Genomic DNA, 13,735 nt, shown 5'->3' with positions numbered 1-13,735 from the left:
ATTCCCCCATGTTTAAAAAAAGGGAGATAAAATACATATCCCTTTGATATGTAGATTTTCCAAGTGAAGACATGTATTAATACTGGTGTCTGAAAATATGGATTAAATGTTTGTTTTGGACTATAACATTCAAGTGTTCATTATAATATTGCAATGAGAATGCATATGGTACAGTTGTTTTAAGGAAAAAAAGGAAAAAACGTGCAACCTCTGTTCTGGAAATGGTTTTGACAACCATAAGCAGCATTTCAGGCTCCACCTTCCAATCTTTCATTCAAGAACTGTCTGAGCAGCAATTGCACTCTATTTCTTCCTACAGTGGGAAGAGCCTCGTATCACAACAGCTCCCAATAAGTACCAAAATTTAACTGAAATAATGTCATTTTTCAACTACCTTTTGCATCTTAGCCAAAGAAGAAAAAAAACAGAAAAGGAAGATGGGCAAACAAGCCAGTGCTGTACTCCTCAGAACCCGCTGCTCCTCCACTGAGGATGGACCGGGGCCACCCTCCCCTGCACCGGTGCTGTGGGGCGGACACCCCTGCCAGCCCCTCAGCACTCGGTGCAGGGGGAAAAAACCACCAAACCATGCAGTTTAAAATAAACAATGTTACCAAAGTAGGAAGAAACCTCACAAAGTTACTCAGGCACCTCCATACTTCAGACCAGTACTGGGCACCCCAGCGGATTTTTACTAGTCACAATGTCTTTACTCAGCATGATGGCCCTGGACTCGAGTGACCGTAATGCTTTTTCTGGTAAGAAATCCTGCACGACAAGCATCAGGATTAAAAGCCATCACAGAAATCCTGATGTTAGAGCAAAGAATCAATGCTAAAAGGATAGTAATGCTTCAGCTCCAATTATCACTGTCATCCTTTCAAAGTAAAGGATGTATTTCCTGTTAAGTAAAGAACGACGAGCTGAGCAAGCGGCATGTGTTTTCTCTACGCTGCTGTAAAGCATGACTCGAAACGGCAGAACATGTTAGGGAGGGGCTTGTCTCATACTGCCTCCCTCTAAACATGCCCCCCCTCTAAGCTCGGCCTTAAGATTCCTAAAATAGACACCTCCATCGTTCTTTTAATACTGCACTTTTACATGCAGACACCAGCAATGCACAAGCTAGATTTTTAGACTAATACGGAAGCTCTCCTTGCTATTTCCCTTTATGATAGTGAAAAGAGAAGGGGTCTTTCCAGATTATGTGCGGTTACTAGCAGAAGCATGAATCTGTTCAAAACAGGGTAGGGGGGTTTAAGAGCACAATGGGAGTGTTTGGTTTGCATCTACCTTATGAATTACACAGGTGGTTAAGCACTAAAGCATAGTGTGACCCCAGTGGCAGCCCTCTGAAGGGGCAATAATGAACACGGCACTCAAGAACAGGACAGCAGGACCATGCAACTCATTACAACTAGGGCGGGCTGACCCTGGCTGGAGGCCGGTGCCCCCGGGCCGCTCCATCCCTCCCCTCCCCAGCTGGGCCGGGGACAGAAAACACAGCGAAAGGCCCGTGGGGCGAGAGCGGGGCAGCAGCGGTCACTCACCAGGGCCCGTCCCGGGCCGCGCAGGCTCCGCCGGGGGACGATCCGGCCCGTGGATCGCCGAGCGACCCCGAGGAGGGGCCGGGGCACTGCACCCCGCTCCCAGACCCCTTCCCCCGCCCCTCCCCGCTGCCCGGCCGCAGCTTCGCTCCCCGTTTTCTCTCCCTCCCGCCCCCGAGCGGCGCGGGGGGACGGGAACGGGGGCTGCGGGCAGCTCATCGCCCCCGGGCTCTGCCGCTCCCGCCGCCCCGGGGGGAGGCCTCCTCGCGCCCTGCGCCGCTGCGGCGTGGGGCCTCCCCGGGGGCGGGTGGGGATCTGCTCCCCCGTGGGGCTCCGCAGGGGCTTCCCCCGGGGCTGCCGGGGACCCTCTGCTCCGGCGCCCGGAGCCCCTCCTGCCCCGAGCCGGGGGCCGCAGGGCCGCTCCTCTGCCCCGGGCTCGCTCCTCTCCCCGGCCGCGCTCGCACGCTTTGTTTTCCCTTCTTCGCCCCGTTCCCCGGAGCCGCTGCCCCCGTGGCCGCTGGGCTCGGCCTTGGCCGGCGGCGGGTCCGTCTCGGAGCCGGCTGGCGCTGGCTCTGGCGGCCATGGCGGAAGCTTCTGGCAGCTCCTGGCCGGAGCCGCCCCACCGCTACCCAGCCCTTGACACGCGAATCCAGCACACCACCGCAAGACCTGCCTCACTGAGTCCGGCTGAAGTTTCACATACCCTATTTCCCTGTCTCTAGCAGTAGCCAACAGCAGGTATAAAAGAAAACAAAAACGGTGATGTAGAAATAGGTCATCTACATGTTGATACTCCTTCCAAATACTCACAGACTCAAACAATTTGTGGCCCAGGGACTTCTTCATTTCAGTGTATTTAAAAATCGTCCTGGGTTTTTCTTCAGTGATTTTGTCCCATCTCCCCTTGAAAGTATTTGTATTTCAGCATTCAAAACTTCTAGAGCACTAATGCCTTGATGGCGTACAAAGTCTGAAGCGATCTGAAATTGGTGGAAAGGGACACATAAGCTGATGTCAAGATGGGAGGTAAAGGAAAACCACACCAGCCATCTCTCCCATGCTAATACTTTACATACAAAATTGCTAAAAGCCTTCGTACCTCAGGAGAGAAGAAGAAAGGAAATTTCCTATTTCACATGCTTTGCAAGGGCATGCTGCAAACATGTTGACTCAGGACTATGATGTCAAAACACTGAGAAAACAGAGGGACAGATACGGGAAAACAGCAGCACATCACTCACTCTTGCTGGGCGGCAGGTGCATCCCAGCTGCAAACATATGCATCAGCTTCAAGTGCGTGAGCAACCACCAATTCCAACAACAATCATCTCTTTTCTGTTAACATCTACCATAGACATATCCACAAGGAATGAAAACATTTAATTAAAGCTGATTTAAATTCTCAAGAAGTGTCTGATTCTCCTCAGAATGTGAATTCAACAAACGTAAGGTTCTGAAAACCAAGACATAGTTAAGGTATATCCCAGCGACTTTAACTTTTGTCCTTGAGCAGTGCCCAATACAATCGTAACACACACACACTTTCACTGTCATCTATGCTGATAAAGAACTGCCCGTATCTTCTTTTGATTACGTATTCTAACACACCTGCAGTTTCCAACTCTGCCCTGCCAGCAAATCTTTTGCCTATTTCTACAAGACACCACACGCAGATACACATTCAGTTGCTCATCATCAAATTGACAGATTACGTGTATCTCAACCTAAAGCTGACCATTCCTGTTGCAGACAGATCCCCCAGTCTGTCTAGACTTAAAGTTGAATAGCACTGCTGAAATGAGGCAAACCAGTATGACGGTATCTTTTCTCTTGCTAACATACATTAGGTAACGAAGTGGAGATCAGTCTTTCCAAAAGCAACATGGCGCTGTGACACAGGTTATCACAGTCCTATCCCTTCTAAAACCCTTTCACAATCCTCTCTCCTGTGCTAGACGCAACGGCACTGACTATTAGTGCAACCAAAGGGCTTCCAAGTAACTACCACGGGCTACTGCGAGGGATCAGGGTTAAAGTAAAATGGGTGTATAGCCTTAGGGCCACGTCTTAGTTTTTGTTTTCACAAACTGAACAGACTAAATTTACTATTCCAGAAGGAAGAGTTGGGACCTTAGTACTGAAGTAAGTTTTATGTTTCTGGCCACTGAGCAGAGGAGGTGAGAGTGGACCCTTGTGAAGAGAAGCAGGGAAGGACTGTGTGTATTCTTTACTTTCCAAGCTAGACAGCCGTGAAGGTGAACAGAGGTTGCTGGGATCAGCTGCTGAACTCACCTGCTGTTATCTCTCTTCCAGCCAGTCAGCAAGCTCTAGCTGTGTGACTTCAGTATCAGCCACTCCGGTTGTAGTACAACACAAGGGGTTTCAGAAGCTTCGTTTCCAAGTGAGGGATAGACACAAGCTGCAGCTGCCAGCTAGGCTATGGATACCATGCAGGAAGGAAAGCCTGCTCCATGACTCAAAGGGAAGGGCTCCCTGCCTTCAGTGAGTTCATGGCTTCCCCTCTGAGCTCTGAGGACGCTGTTTATCACACAGCTGCGTGCACCAGCCTGGTGCTTGGTGACCTGGTTTCTTTTCTCTCCTACTGAGCAGTTGGATGACCTTAAGTAAGGCAATTCCAGCTCCAGGTGCTTCAGCACCTCCTCTTCCCCACATTTGATCTATGTCACTCAGATCATGTGTCTAAGGTCTCTTATACAACGTTTTAAGATGTAAGGATGAAACCGCTGTGTGATAGTTAAGCAGTAAGTCACCGGAAACTTAAAAAGTAAATACATCCTGAAGAAACAATCTCATGAACTAATGTCTGTTGAGACATAAATAAAGTGCACATACTCCCTGCTATGATTGCATGCAATTCCAAAACTGTACTGTTATTAAATAGAACATTTTCACACTGGTAACTCCTAACTCTTTTAAAGCATTATTTTATTGTATGCTAAAAATGGAAAAATCTTACAGAGCCATTTCATCTCCTCAGCACCTCTGTGCAAGTGCATGTCTTACCAAGTAGGTTCCTATCTACAGTAAACCTACTGTCTTTTTTGTCAATCTACTTTCAAGTCTCCAAGAAGGAAAGCCTTAAGAAGCCTATTCCATACCTTAACAGTACTCACTTTGAGTTCTCCTTCATGTTGTGGGTAATTAGCATCTCCTACTCAAACCTGTGTCAGACCTGTCCTACCTTTACTTTTCAAAGCTTTATTCTTCTTCTCTCACGCTTTCAGGACTATATACCCAAAGAATCTGAGAGACAGGGTAATTTATTGTTATTTTTAGGTGAACAATGAGCATACGGGGTTTTACAATTTTCCCTTCAATATGAATATGAACTCTTCAAAGACCCTTCGTTATTTCCTTGCCATTTTTATAGTGCATCACCAAACCTTTTCTCATAGGGAGGTGAACAAACTCAGTATCGAGACAAGGTTGTCCACAGCTATCTACAGATAGATTATAAACTTCTGCTTCAAAAACAGAAGAGTACAGGAATAACCTCCAACTTTTAAACAAAAATATAACACTGCAGACTCTCGGGAAAGCTGTACAAAGATTCTGAGTTGCTACCTCAACTGTTTAAAAAAAAAAATCAGAGTGTTTTGGAGGTAGATGTGAACCACAGTGGAGCTAATTCCGTTCAGTGGGCCTAAAGGAAAGTGTTTTGATCTATTTTCACTTTTAAGTGTTGGAAAGTCAATGGAACAAGTCAAGTATACAACGACATTCACAGGAGGAAACACGTGGATGCTATCCTAAGGACGCAAAAAGCAAAAGCATCAGGACAATAAACTTGGTAACAGCCTTCTTTTGCTAGCTAGAAACAGATCTTCTCAGTGGGAGGCCAAAACCAGTAAATCCACAACTCAAACTACAGCTTTCAACTCCCACCCTTCCCACAAAGAAGTCAGCACTTCTATATTAAGAGCAACAACATGCAGTCAAAGAATTTGGCATTAAACTAAGAATATATAAAAGAACAATGCTATTTAAGAAAAAACTAAACTGTCTAGAGAGGAAAGGAGGATCACGTTCCCAGGCTAGAAAAGCCTTCCTTGGTATTCGGACAGGAAAGAAACGTAATTGCTTTAATCATATACTTCAGAGGACAGTAATAAAAGTGTTCACTGGCCTCGATTTGCAGTGCAGTTAAACATACCAGACCTTACACAAAGTTATTTTCCAAATAGCTTCTGCTATGAACAAGGTATCAGGCACACCTATTTCTGGTTTCCCTGTATCAATGATTGACATTTGAAGCCAAGAAGTAGACAACTAGTAACAGCCATTTATACCAACTCTCCTTCTGAATCATAGACTCATAGAATACTTTGGGCTGAAGGGACCTTTCCAGGCCATCCAGTCCAACCCCCGGCCATGAGCAGGGACATCCCCAACCAGAGCAGGTTGCTCAGAGCCCCGTCCAGCCTGACCTGGGATGTTCCGAGGGATGGGGCATCCACCACCTCTCTGGGCAACCCGAGGCTTCACCACCCTCAGTGTGAAAAATGTCTCCCTTAGATCTAGTCTAAACCCGCCCCCTTCTAGTTTAAACCCACCGCCCCTTGTGCTGTCGCTCCCGGCCCCGCTAACAAGCCCGTCCCCACCTTTCCTACAGGCCCCTCTCAGCCCTGGCAGCTGCAGGAAGGTCTCCCCGGAGCCTTCTCTGCTCCAGGCTGAGCCCCCCCAGCTCTCCCGGCCTGTCCTCCCGGCAGAGCTGTTCCAGCCCTCGGAGCGTTGCTGGGGCCTCCTCTGGCCCCGCTCCAGCAGCTCCGTGTCTCTCCTGTGCCGAGGGCTCCGGAGCTGGACGCAGCACTGCAGGGGGGTCTCCCCGGAGCGGGGCAGAGGGGCAGAACCCCCTCCCTCGCCCTGCTGGCCACGCGGCTTTGGGGGCAGCCCAGGACACGGGTGGCTTCTGGGCTGCGAGTGCACATTGCTGGCTCATGTCCAGCTTTTCACCCACCAGGACCCCCAAGTCCTTCTCAGTAGGGCTGCTCTCCATCCCTTCATCCCCAGCCTGTGCTGATACCGGGGGCTGCCCCAAACCAGGGGCAGGACCCTGCACTTAGCCGAATCTGCTGTCAGCCCTCCCTGAGGAAGCACTGCTGCTGCTTGCAATAGCAGAGGCTCTTGGGGAACTAAAGATCAGTCATGGCACTCACGTCCTGGCTCAGACGACACCTCCTTGCGATACCAGCCTGACTCACTGTAACACACATGGACGTACCTCCGAGTGGCTAACAGGGCTTGGAGCTGCTGGGACAGAGGTGACCCTTCCAAGTGCTGATCCTAACGCTGCCCGCAATCCATACGGCTCCCAACTGTTAACAACAGCCACTATGCTCAGACTGTAAAGTTGCTTGTGCAAACTCAAATATTATAATCCAGCAGGAACTCTACAACTATAAATACCAGTTCCTGAGGAGGCAGTATCTTGAAAAATAAGTATTTTTTCTAAAATACAACATTGACCACATATTTGCAAGTGTGGCCGGAGATGGCACTGACATGCAACATCTACGTATGAATTACCATTTGTATTTTTGGAAGAAAAGCCAGGATGCAGACAAGGTGGAAAGCGTCACAGTGCATTCACTTCATCCATACTTGTGTACAATCAAAAAAACAGGCCCGTTGGTCATGTGCCACAGTGTACCTGCACTGCAGAACGGACATCCACTGAGATCACTTCCACCAATACTAACATGAAGTATTTGTGAAAGGATAAGCAGAGCGAAGAAATATTTTCAGCAGGCTGCTCTGCAGCACAAGACAAAACCATACTTTCCTGGAATTAATAATAACTAGTTTCACTAGTTAATTATCTGAAAACTACCACTTTGTTATCAAAAGACAAAAACCTGTATAGGAGGAAATTCATTAGCAATTTTTCTTCTTAATATTTTCAAACACTTGAATTTACCTCTGCCGCTTCTGCTTTTTTCTCTCCCAATTCGGAACTAGTTCCACTTGCCTTCTTGTCACCATGCTGTAAGCAGAGAAAACAGATGTGTAGTTATTAAGATCTTAAATTATATCTTCTACGTAGAGAAATTCCCAAACATCTCAGTGCATGTACGATTCTTTTCACCTCCCACAGACGACAGAAGGAAACTTTTTAAGTTCTCCTTCTCACCAATGGACAGGATTTCTAAACGACCTGCCAGGTAACTTTGGGTGAAATCACAGTTGGAAAGTCATGACTTCCAGGGCAGTACCTGTAATATGATCATTCTTGTGAAACGTTCCGGAAGATATTAAGCTTATCACTCATTCCACACCAGCACAGCACTCTCCAGTACTTGCTTCAGAAATGCTGAAGCACAAACTGAATAGGTCTCAGAAAGACCAACACGACCAGTGCAATCCTGAGCATCCACTCCAACATCTGAACTTGCCTCAGACACATTAAAATGCTCGTTATACCCAGCCCTCCTTACCTGGAAGGAAACTGTTACTATGATTTCTAGAATTCTGCTGCTGATATACAAAAAATCAATACCGTAACAGTTCAGGCATTGGGAAATACAGTTCTTCCAGGTTCCCCAAACTTGCATCTTTCATCCCACCCAAGACTGCAAACCTCTTGCTTCCATCTAACCTGATGTACAATCCCATTTGCTCCCCAGGTGCAGCAATGCACAGAAAGACAGAGTTTGTTCAGCATGCACACTGGCATCCAGCACGTTTTACTCTCTGCACCTCTGCAAAGTAGTGAACGCTGTCCCTCAAAAAATCTTTTTCAAAAGCATATTGTCTAACCTTTAGAACTAAAAAAAAAGTAAAAAGCAAGAAATTTTACCATGAACACGAAAGGCAACATACTATAGCTATTATCTCACATCCCACCTAGTGTAACTATCCATAGCAACTGTATCTGAGAATGAGGATTCATGTGTGCTTTGTTTTGTTAAGTAAAGACAGGAGATGATTTGAGACCAATTTATTCCCGTCTGTTTTGAGGAGTGAGCAGCAGGAGATAATAGTTTGCTGACCCAGTAAAGTAGTGAGTTCCTACAAATTTTTCTTTACATGGCTATAGGGAGAAGGTAATGATCCATGTATCACTGCACTATCTTCAAAAATGTGTTCAAACACATCAGCAGACAGGCTGGGAAAATACTATAGCTGAATGAACAAACAAAACTAAATGTAAAAAAAATAGCACATCTCTTAATCCATTTCTGTTATGCTGGTAACACGACAAAAATTTCAAAAATTGTTTTAGACAACCTCTAATAATTCAAGTTTTAAAAATTACTTTAGCCATGACTAAGACACTTGACAAGTTTTAAAATTGAAAATGCTATTCTCATATTTCAATTGTGCCTCTTCAGAGGAAAAACAAGCCCTGCAGGTTGTCTTTTCAGGTAAGAGATGGATTGATTCACTGCCCCATAATAGCACTTTCAGTAGAGACAATTAACCCAGTTATCTGTGCTTTTTACTGCTACAATAAAAGGACACCACATACATACCAGTAAAAGCAGTGTCAGTGAGCATGCTCTTGCTGACAAAATGGTAACTCCAGAGCCAGCACTGCTGTAAGGCTCAGGAGCTGCAGCTCCTGCCCAGCAAAACTCTGGTTTGTAGACACGGCTCTTTTCCTGAATGGATACCGTCGACATCACAACACTCTAAAAGGCAAGTGCTACCCTGAATCCAGCTAATTCAGCTAATAAAGCAAGCACGTCCTTCTGTACGTTGCATGTTTTTCATTGCTTCTGTTCATTTGCTTCTTCAAATTTGGACATAGCTTTAAAAGCAGCATCACCAATTAAAGCCCAGATTATTTTTTTTTCTTTTATTAAACCAAGTCACAGGATGCAGGAGCCTTCGTAGTTCCTACAGAGTGTGCCAGACTTTTACCAGGGCCAAATCCGCTACTACTTCCTCCCTAAGTCCATCTCCTGGTCTTCACAGCAAGGAAACCCAAACCAGACAGGACAGAGCATCAAGAGGGTGCCCGGTCCCAGGACTATGAAGAGGGGGATACGCTGTGCCCCAGCGGGTAGATGGAGCTTGGAATGGCCCCTCTCGGGTGTCAAGGCTTCTGCGTTTGCCTGCCTCAGCAGGCACTTCCCCTGTGCGGTCAGGCACAGCTGTCTGTGCTGCCGGCAGGACAAGGGGCTGGCAGGATTCCCTCAACCACCCTTCAAGCAGAATATCAATTCCTCAACCCTGAGGGACCCCAGGGCAGCTTTCCTGGCCAGGGAGGACAAAAGGAATGGACCAGGACAGGGATCACAATTTTGCCACCCCTAAACTCAAGTTGGAGAGGGATTAAATGCATGCCACCTTCCCTCCAGAAGGCTATGTCAAACAGCACCTATAGGACTTTGACTTAATGGCCAAACAGTGTTTATTTTAACTGTGGGCACAAAGCACATATGGCCTGACCACAGTTACTTTTTATCCAGTGTCTACACATGAAGCGCTGATACTCTCTGGCCTCCAATAATGAAGCAGCCTATGAAAGCATTACCTCACTTGAAAGTCTGCCCTCCTGAGGAGGTAAGCTTGGAAAGCAGAGCATCCTAATAGACCTTCCTAGAAGACCATGCTGGTTCCCTGAGCAGCTGATGCTTAAGATATGAGAAGGGACCCTGTTTCAAAAATGCCATTCAACAGCTCTTTTCTGCTCTGTATTTCCAAGCTTTGAACCTTCTAGTAAAAAAATAAATACATCAATAAAGCCAATAAATCAATCTGCTTAACAAGGGACTAAGCTCAGTTTTTCTGGGACAGTGTTCATGCATTGCTCCTTTACATTCCCAAGTGGATGTCAGAGCTAGCTTTTCCTTTGGGGACTCTTCCCTTTTTCTGCTTATCTTTCTTTACAATGCCAAAGAAACATAACCATAACCAACCCAGTGGACAGGAGCAGCTCCAGCTCCGTCACACAAACAGTGGGCATATAGCTGAAGTTACGTTTCTAGTTTGACTAACAAGCTAACAATTCCTTATAGTTGTTAAGTTGGCACAAAATATTTTCCAACTTTGCTTACTAGAAACAAAACATGCGAACCACCCATAATCACATCTTCACAAAATACACAAAGAAGTATCATGAACAAGAAGGGTTATCCTGAGATCTTCATCCTGCTCTGCAGTGCACAAAACGTCACAACACTACTGTTTTATAGACACACCTGTAACTTCTGATTCGGAGTATCCATAAACTAGAAAGTAACAGGCCTAGGTGAAAAGCATAGAGCAAAAAACTAACAACTGAACACACAACTGCACTCTCAGCCCATGCTTGTAGAATTCAGACCTCAACTGAAGGTCTTACTTCAACAAATTCCTTCTAAACCTCGGGAGCCCCATCAGCATTAATGAGCTTTTGGTTCAAAGCCATTGCGCAGCATCTCGGAGGACTGCAGTGACGACATGCTCAGTAACTGGGTGAGAAGGGAAGTCTGTTTGCAAGACTGTCAGCTCAAGTCAACCAGCTTCGCAATACAGATATTAAAGGAGACGTGTCATTTTATGTGGACAGGAATCTGACCTTCATTTTCAGTTGAAATTTGGAAGACGATGGAGCTCTTCCATGCTGCTCAGAAAACTGCCAGGTGGAAAGACGTATCAGGGGAACTACAGTCAAGCAATGTAAGGAATTGAAAGGTGAAAACTAGATTCTTCTTACAGCCATCCCATTCTGCTTTCAATACATGAGCCAGTAAAAGCCTTGGCAGAGTAACCAGTGAATCTCTTTCGTGCCTTTCCTCTCTCCCACCTTTTCCGCATCACTTACTCACGCTTTAGACCACGAGGTCTTCCAGGCAGAAACTGCCCCGTGTGATACACGTGCACGGGACAAGAGAGGACTCCAGTCTCACGTGGAGGTCCGCAGGCACTATTCTGGTGCCAAGAACTGCAACGATGGGTTTCCAACAGAGCACGTGGAGGAGCGGTTTACTTACCTGATCACAGGTAGTCACCGTGTCTTAGTACCTCTTCTTACCCTGGATTCAGTGACCCAGGACTACCAAAGCCTTTAACACCTGTGTCATCACTTAATGCAGCAATTCCCAAACTTTGCTCCTCGTGACTCTGTGTCATCTCCACCACGCTGTACCACTCATTTGACTTGACACAACGAATGATACTTGGAAACATTACTAAACACCGATCCAAGCTACTCAGAGCAATTTAAAAGCACATTTACAAATTCAACAGATTTCATCTAGCCGATCATATGTTTAAGAAACACATTAAAGTGATGTTTTCTCTGACAGCCACCTTACACAACGCATACATGCATTCCGTAAAACTTTAACAAAATGCAAACTTTTTTTCACTACTCCACAGAGAGACCAACTCTTTCCTCATATGACTAATAAATTATAAAGAGGACTTTTTAAAGCAATGGCAGGTTCGTCACAGTAACGAGTAGAGACCTAAGTCCCGGCAAAGCGTAAGGAGTTATCGGAGAGCTGTGGTCTACTTGGGGAGTATCCGGCAAGCGACGCCTGTTCCTGGCAATCCCCCACCCACCGGCAGCTGAGGACACGTTCCTGAAAACGGGCACACACCGGGCTTTTTCCAAGGCAGAAAGTCCCACATAAATTCCGCCCTGTGTCGCAAACCGCCGTGTTTTGACCGAGCGTCAGGGCTTCGTCAGCTGGCGAGCTTACACTACGCAGGCGAGTACGAAAACGGCCAACAGCACGAAAAAGTCGCTTTTCCCAGTCGCGCGGCCAGAGCGCGGAGGGACGGGGGCTGTACGGCCAGAGAGCGGCGAGGCCTCCTCTCAGCCGCAGAACAGCCCGCGGGCGGCTGAAGGGAAGGGCCGAAGTGCCCCCAGTCGCCCCCGAGCCGCCCCTCGTCCCTCTTTCCGCCTTCGCGCCAAGGAGGGGAGGGCGCTTGCGGGACACCCCGCCCGCTGCAGCGCTCCCCGCCCCGCGGCTCCCCCGGCCCCGCTCCCCCGGCCGCAGCCCCGCATTTACCATGGCGTACCACCACCGCGCGAAGGCCATGGCGCTGCCCGCCGCTCCTCACCGCCCGCCCAAGCACGGCACGGCACGGCGCGGGCCGCGCCCCGGCAGCCGCCTCCGCCCCCGGGCGGCACCCGCCGCGGCAGTGGCCTCCCACCGCCGGGCCCCACGGCAGGGCGGCGCCCGCGGCCCGCCCGCGCCCCACACCCCCCCCACGGCCGCTGGGCCCCGCGCCCCCGCCCCATCTTACCGCGGCGGGAGGCGGCTGCCTCCTCGTCCCGGGTTGCGACATGACGGCGGGGGTCCCTGCCGCCTGTCCCGGCGCTGCTGCGGGTCCCGGGGAAGCGGGGGGCGGCCGGCGGCACACAGCGGTCCCAGCGCCACAGCCGGTCCCTCCCCTTCCTGCCGGGGCCGGGCCGGGCCGGGGGGGCCGCGGGGAGCAGTCGGCGGCCCGGAGGCGGGCCCGAGCGCCAGGCGGCGGCCCCCGCGCCCCGCCAGCGCCGAAAGAGGAGTGGCTTTCCTTAAAAAAAGGGTGTTTGGGAGGGACGGGGGGGAGGCACAGACACTTTCCTTTTCCTCGTGACAGTCGGTCCGTCAGCCTTTCCCCTTGGCAAAGCGCTGGGTATGGACACCCGGCCCTCAGCGGGAGGCTGGCGCCGGGGCAGCCCCCGCCGGGGATCCTGCGTCCCCCGAGGCGGAGCCGGGCGGCCGGTGCTTGCGGCTGCCGCGCACTCCGGCTCCTCCGCCAGACGCCGGCCACGGCCGCCGCCTCGGCCCGACACGGCACAAAACGCAAGGGACCCCTTCCCGCCGCGCGAATGGCCGCGGTTTGGAGGCCGGACGCGTATCCTGTGGGTCGGTGCGGTGTTAACGCTCACGTCTACAGGATTTACTGCCGCTCGGGTTGTAACATGGAAAAAGCTTTCAAGGTTTGATAGTTTCTTAAAAGTCCGTGTGAACCTTTACACAGATGAGCTTGCCCAGGAGGTACTGACAGCTCTGCCCAAACACCGCTGCAACAGGTAATGGTCAAAGCTGAAAGAGGATTAAGCACGACCAAACCACGCTGACCAACAGCAGGAAGATGCTCCGTGAGCAGCAATGGCACAATCCTGAGCCTGGTCTGTGCAAGTCTCCTGTTTGTGCGGATGTGTAGCTGAAATGAAAAACTCATCGTTTGCCAGGAGCAGTTCTCCAAGGCCACCTCGATAAAGAAATGAACTGTGGCTGAAG

General features: G+C 49.1%; 1 protein-coding gene across 2 annotated transcripts in view; it reads right to left on the bottom strand.

Annotated features, from left to right (window-relative positions):
- Nucleotides 1–12,794, bottom strand: part of CAST (calpastatin) — a gene marked incomplete at its 5' end in the record, with an annotated part of 62,880 nt that extends 50,086 nt beyond the window's left edge. For both annotated transcript variants that reach the window (XM_082013674.1, XM_082013675.1), the window contains 2 exons: nucleotides 7,486–7,551; nucleotides 12,753–12,794. In XM_082013674.1, the coding sequence (XP_081869800.1) occupies nucleotides 7,486–7,551; nucleotides 12,753–12,794 (108 nt within the window). The remainder of the gene's footprint in view (nucleotides 1–7,485; nucleotides 7,552–12,752) is intronic.
- Nucleotides 12,795–13,735: the final 941 nt, after the last annotated feature.

The sequence above is a fragment of the Phaethon aethereus genome, assembly GCF_964289735.1.
Source record: "Phaethon aethereus genome assembly, chromosome: Z".
NCBI classification, from domain to species: domain Eukaryota; kingdom Metazoa; phylum Chordata; class Aves; order Phaethontiformes; family Phaethontidae; genus Phaethon; species Phaethon aethereus.
The sequence above is the reverse complement of the archived record's forward strand: the minus strand, read 5'-3'. Positions and strand labels throughout refer to the sequence as shown.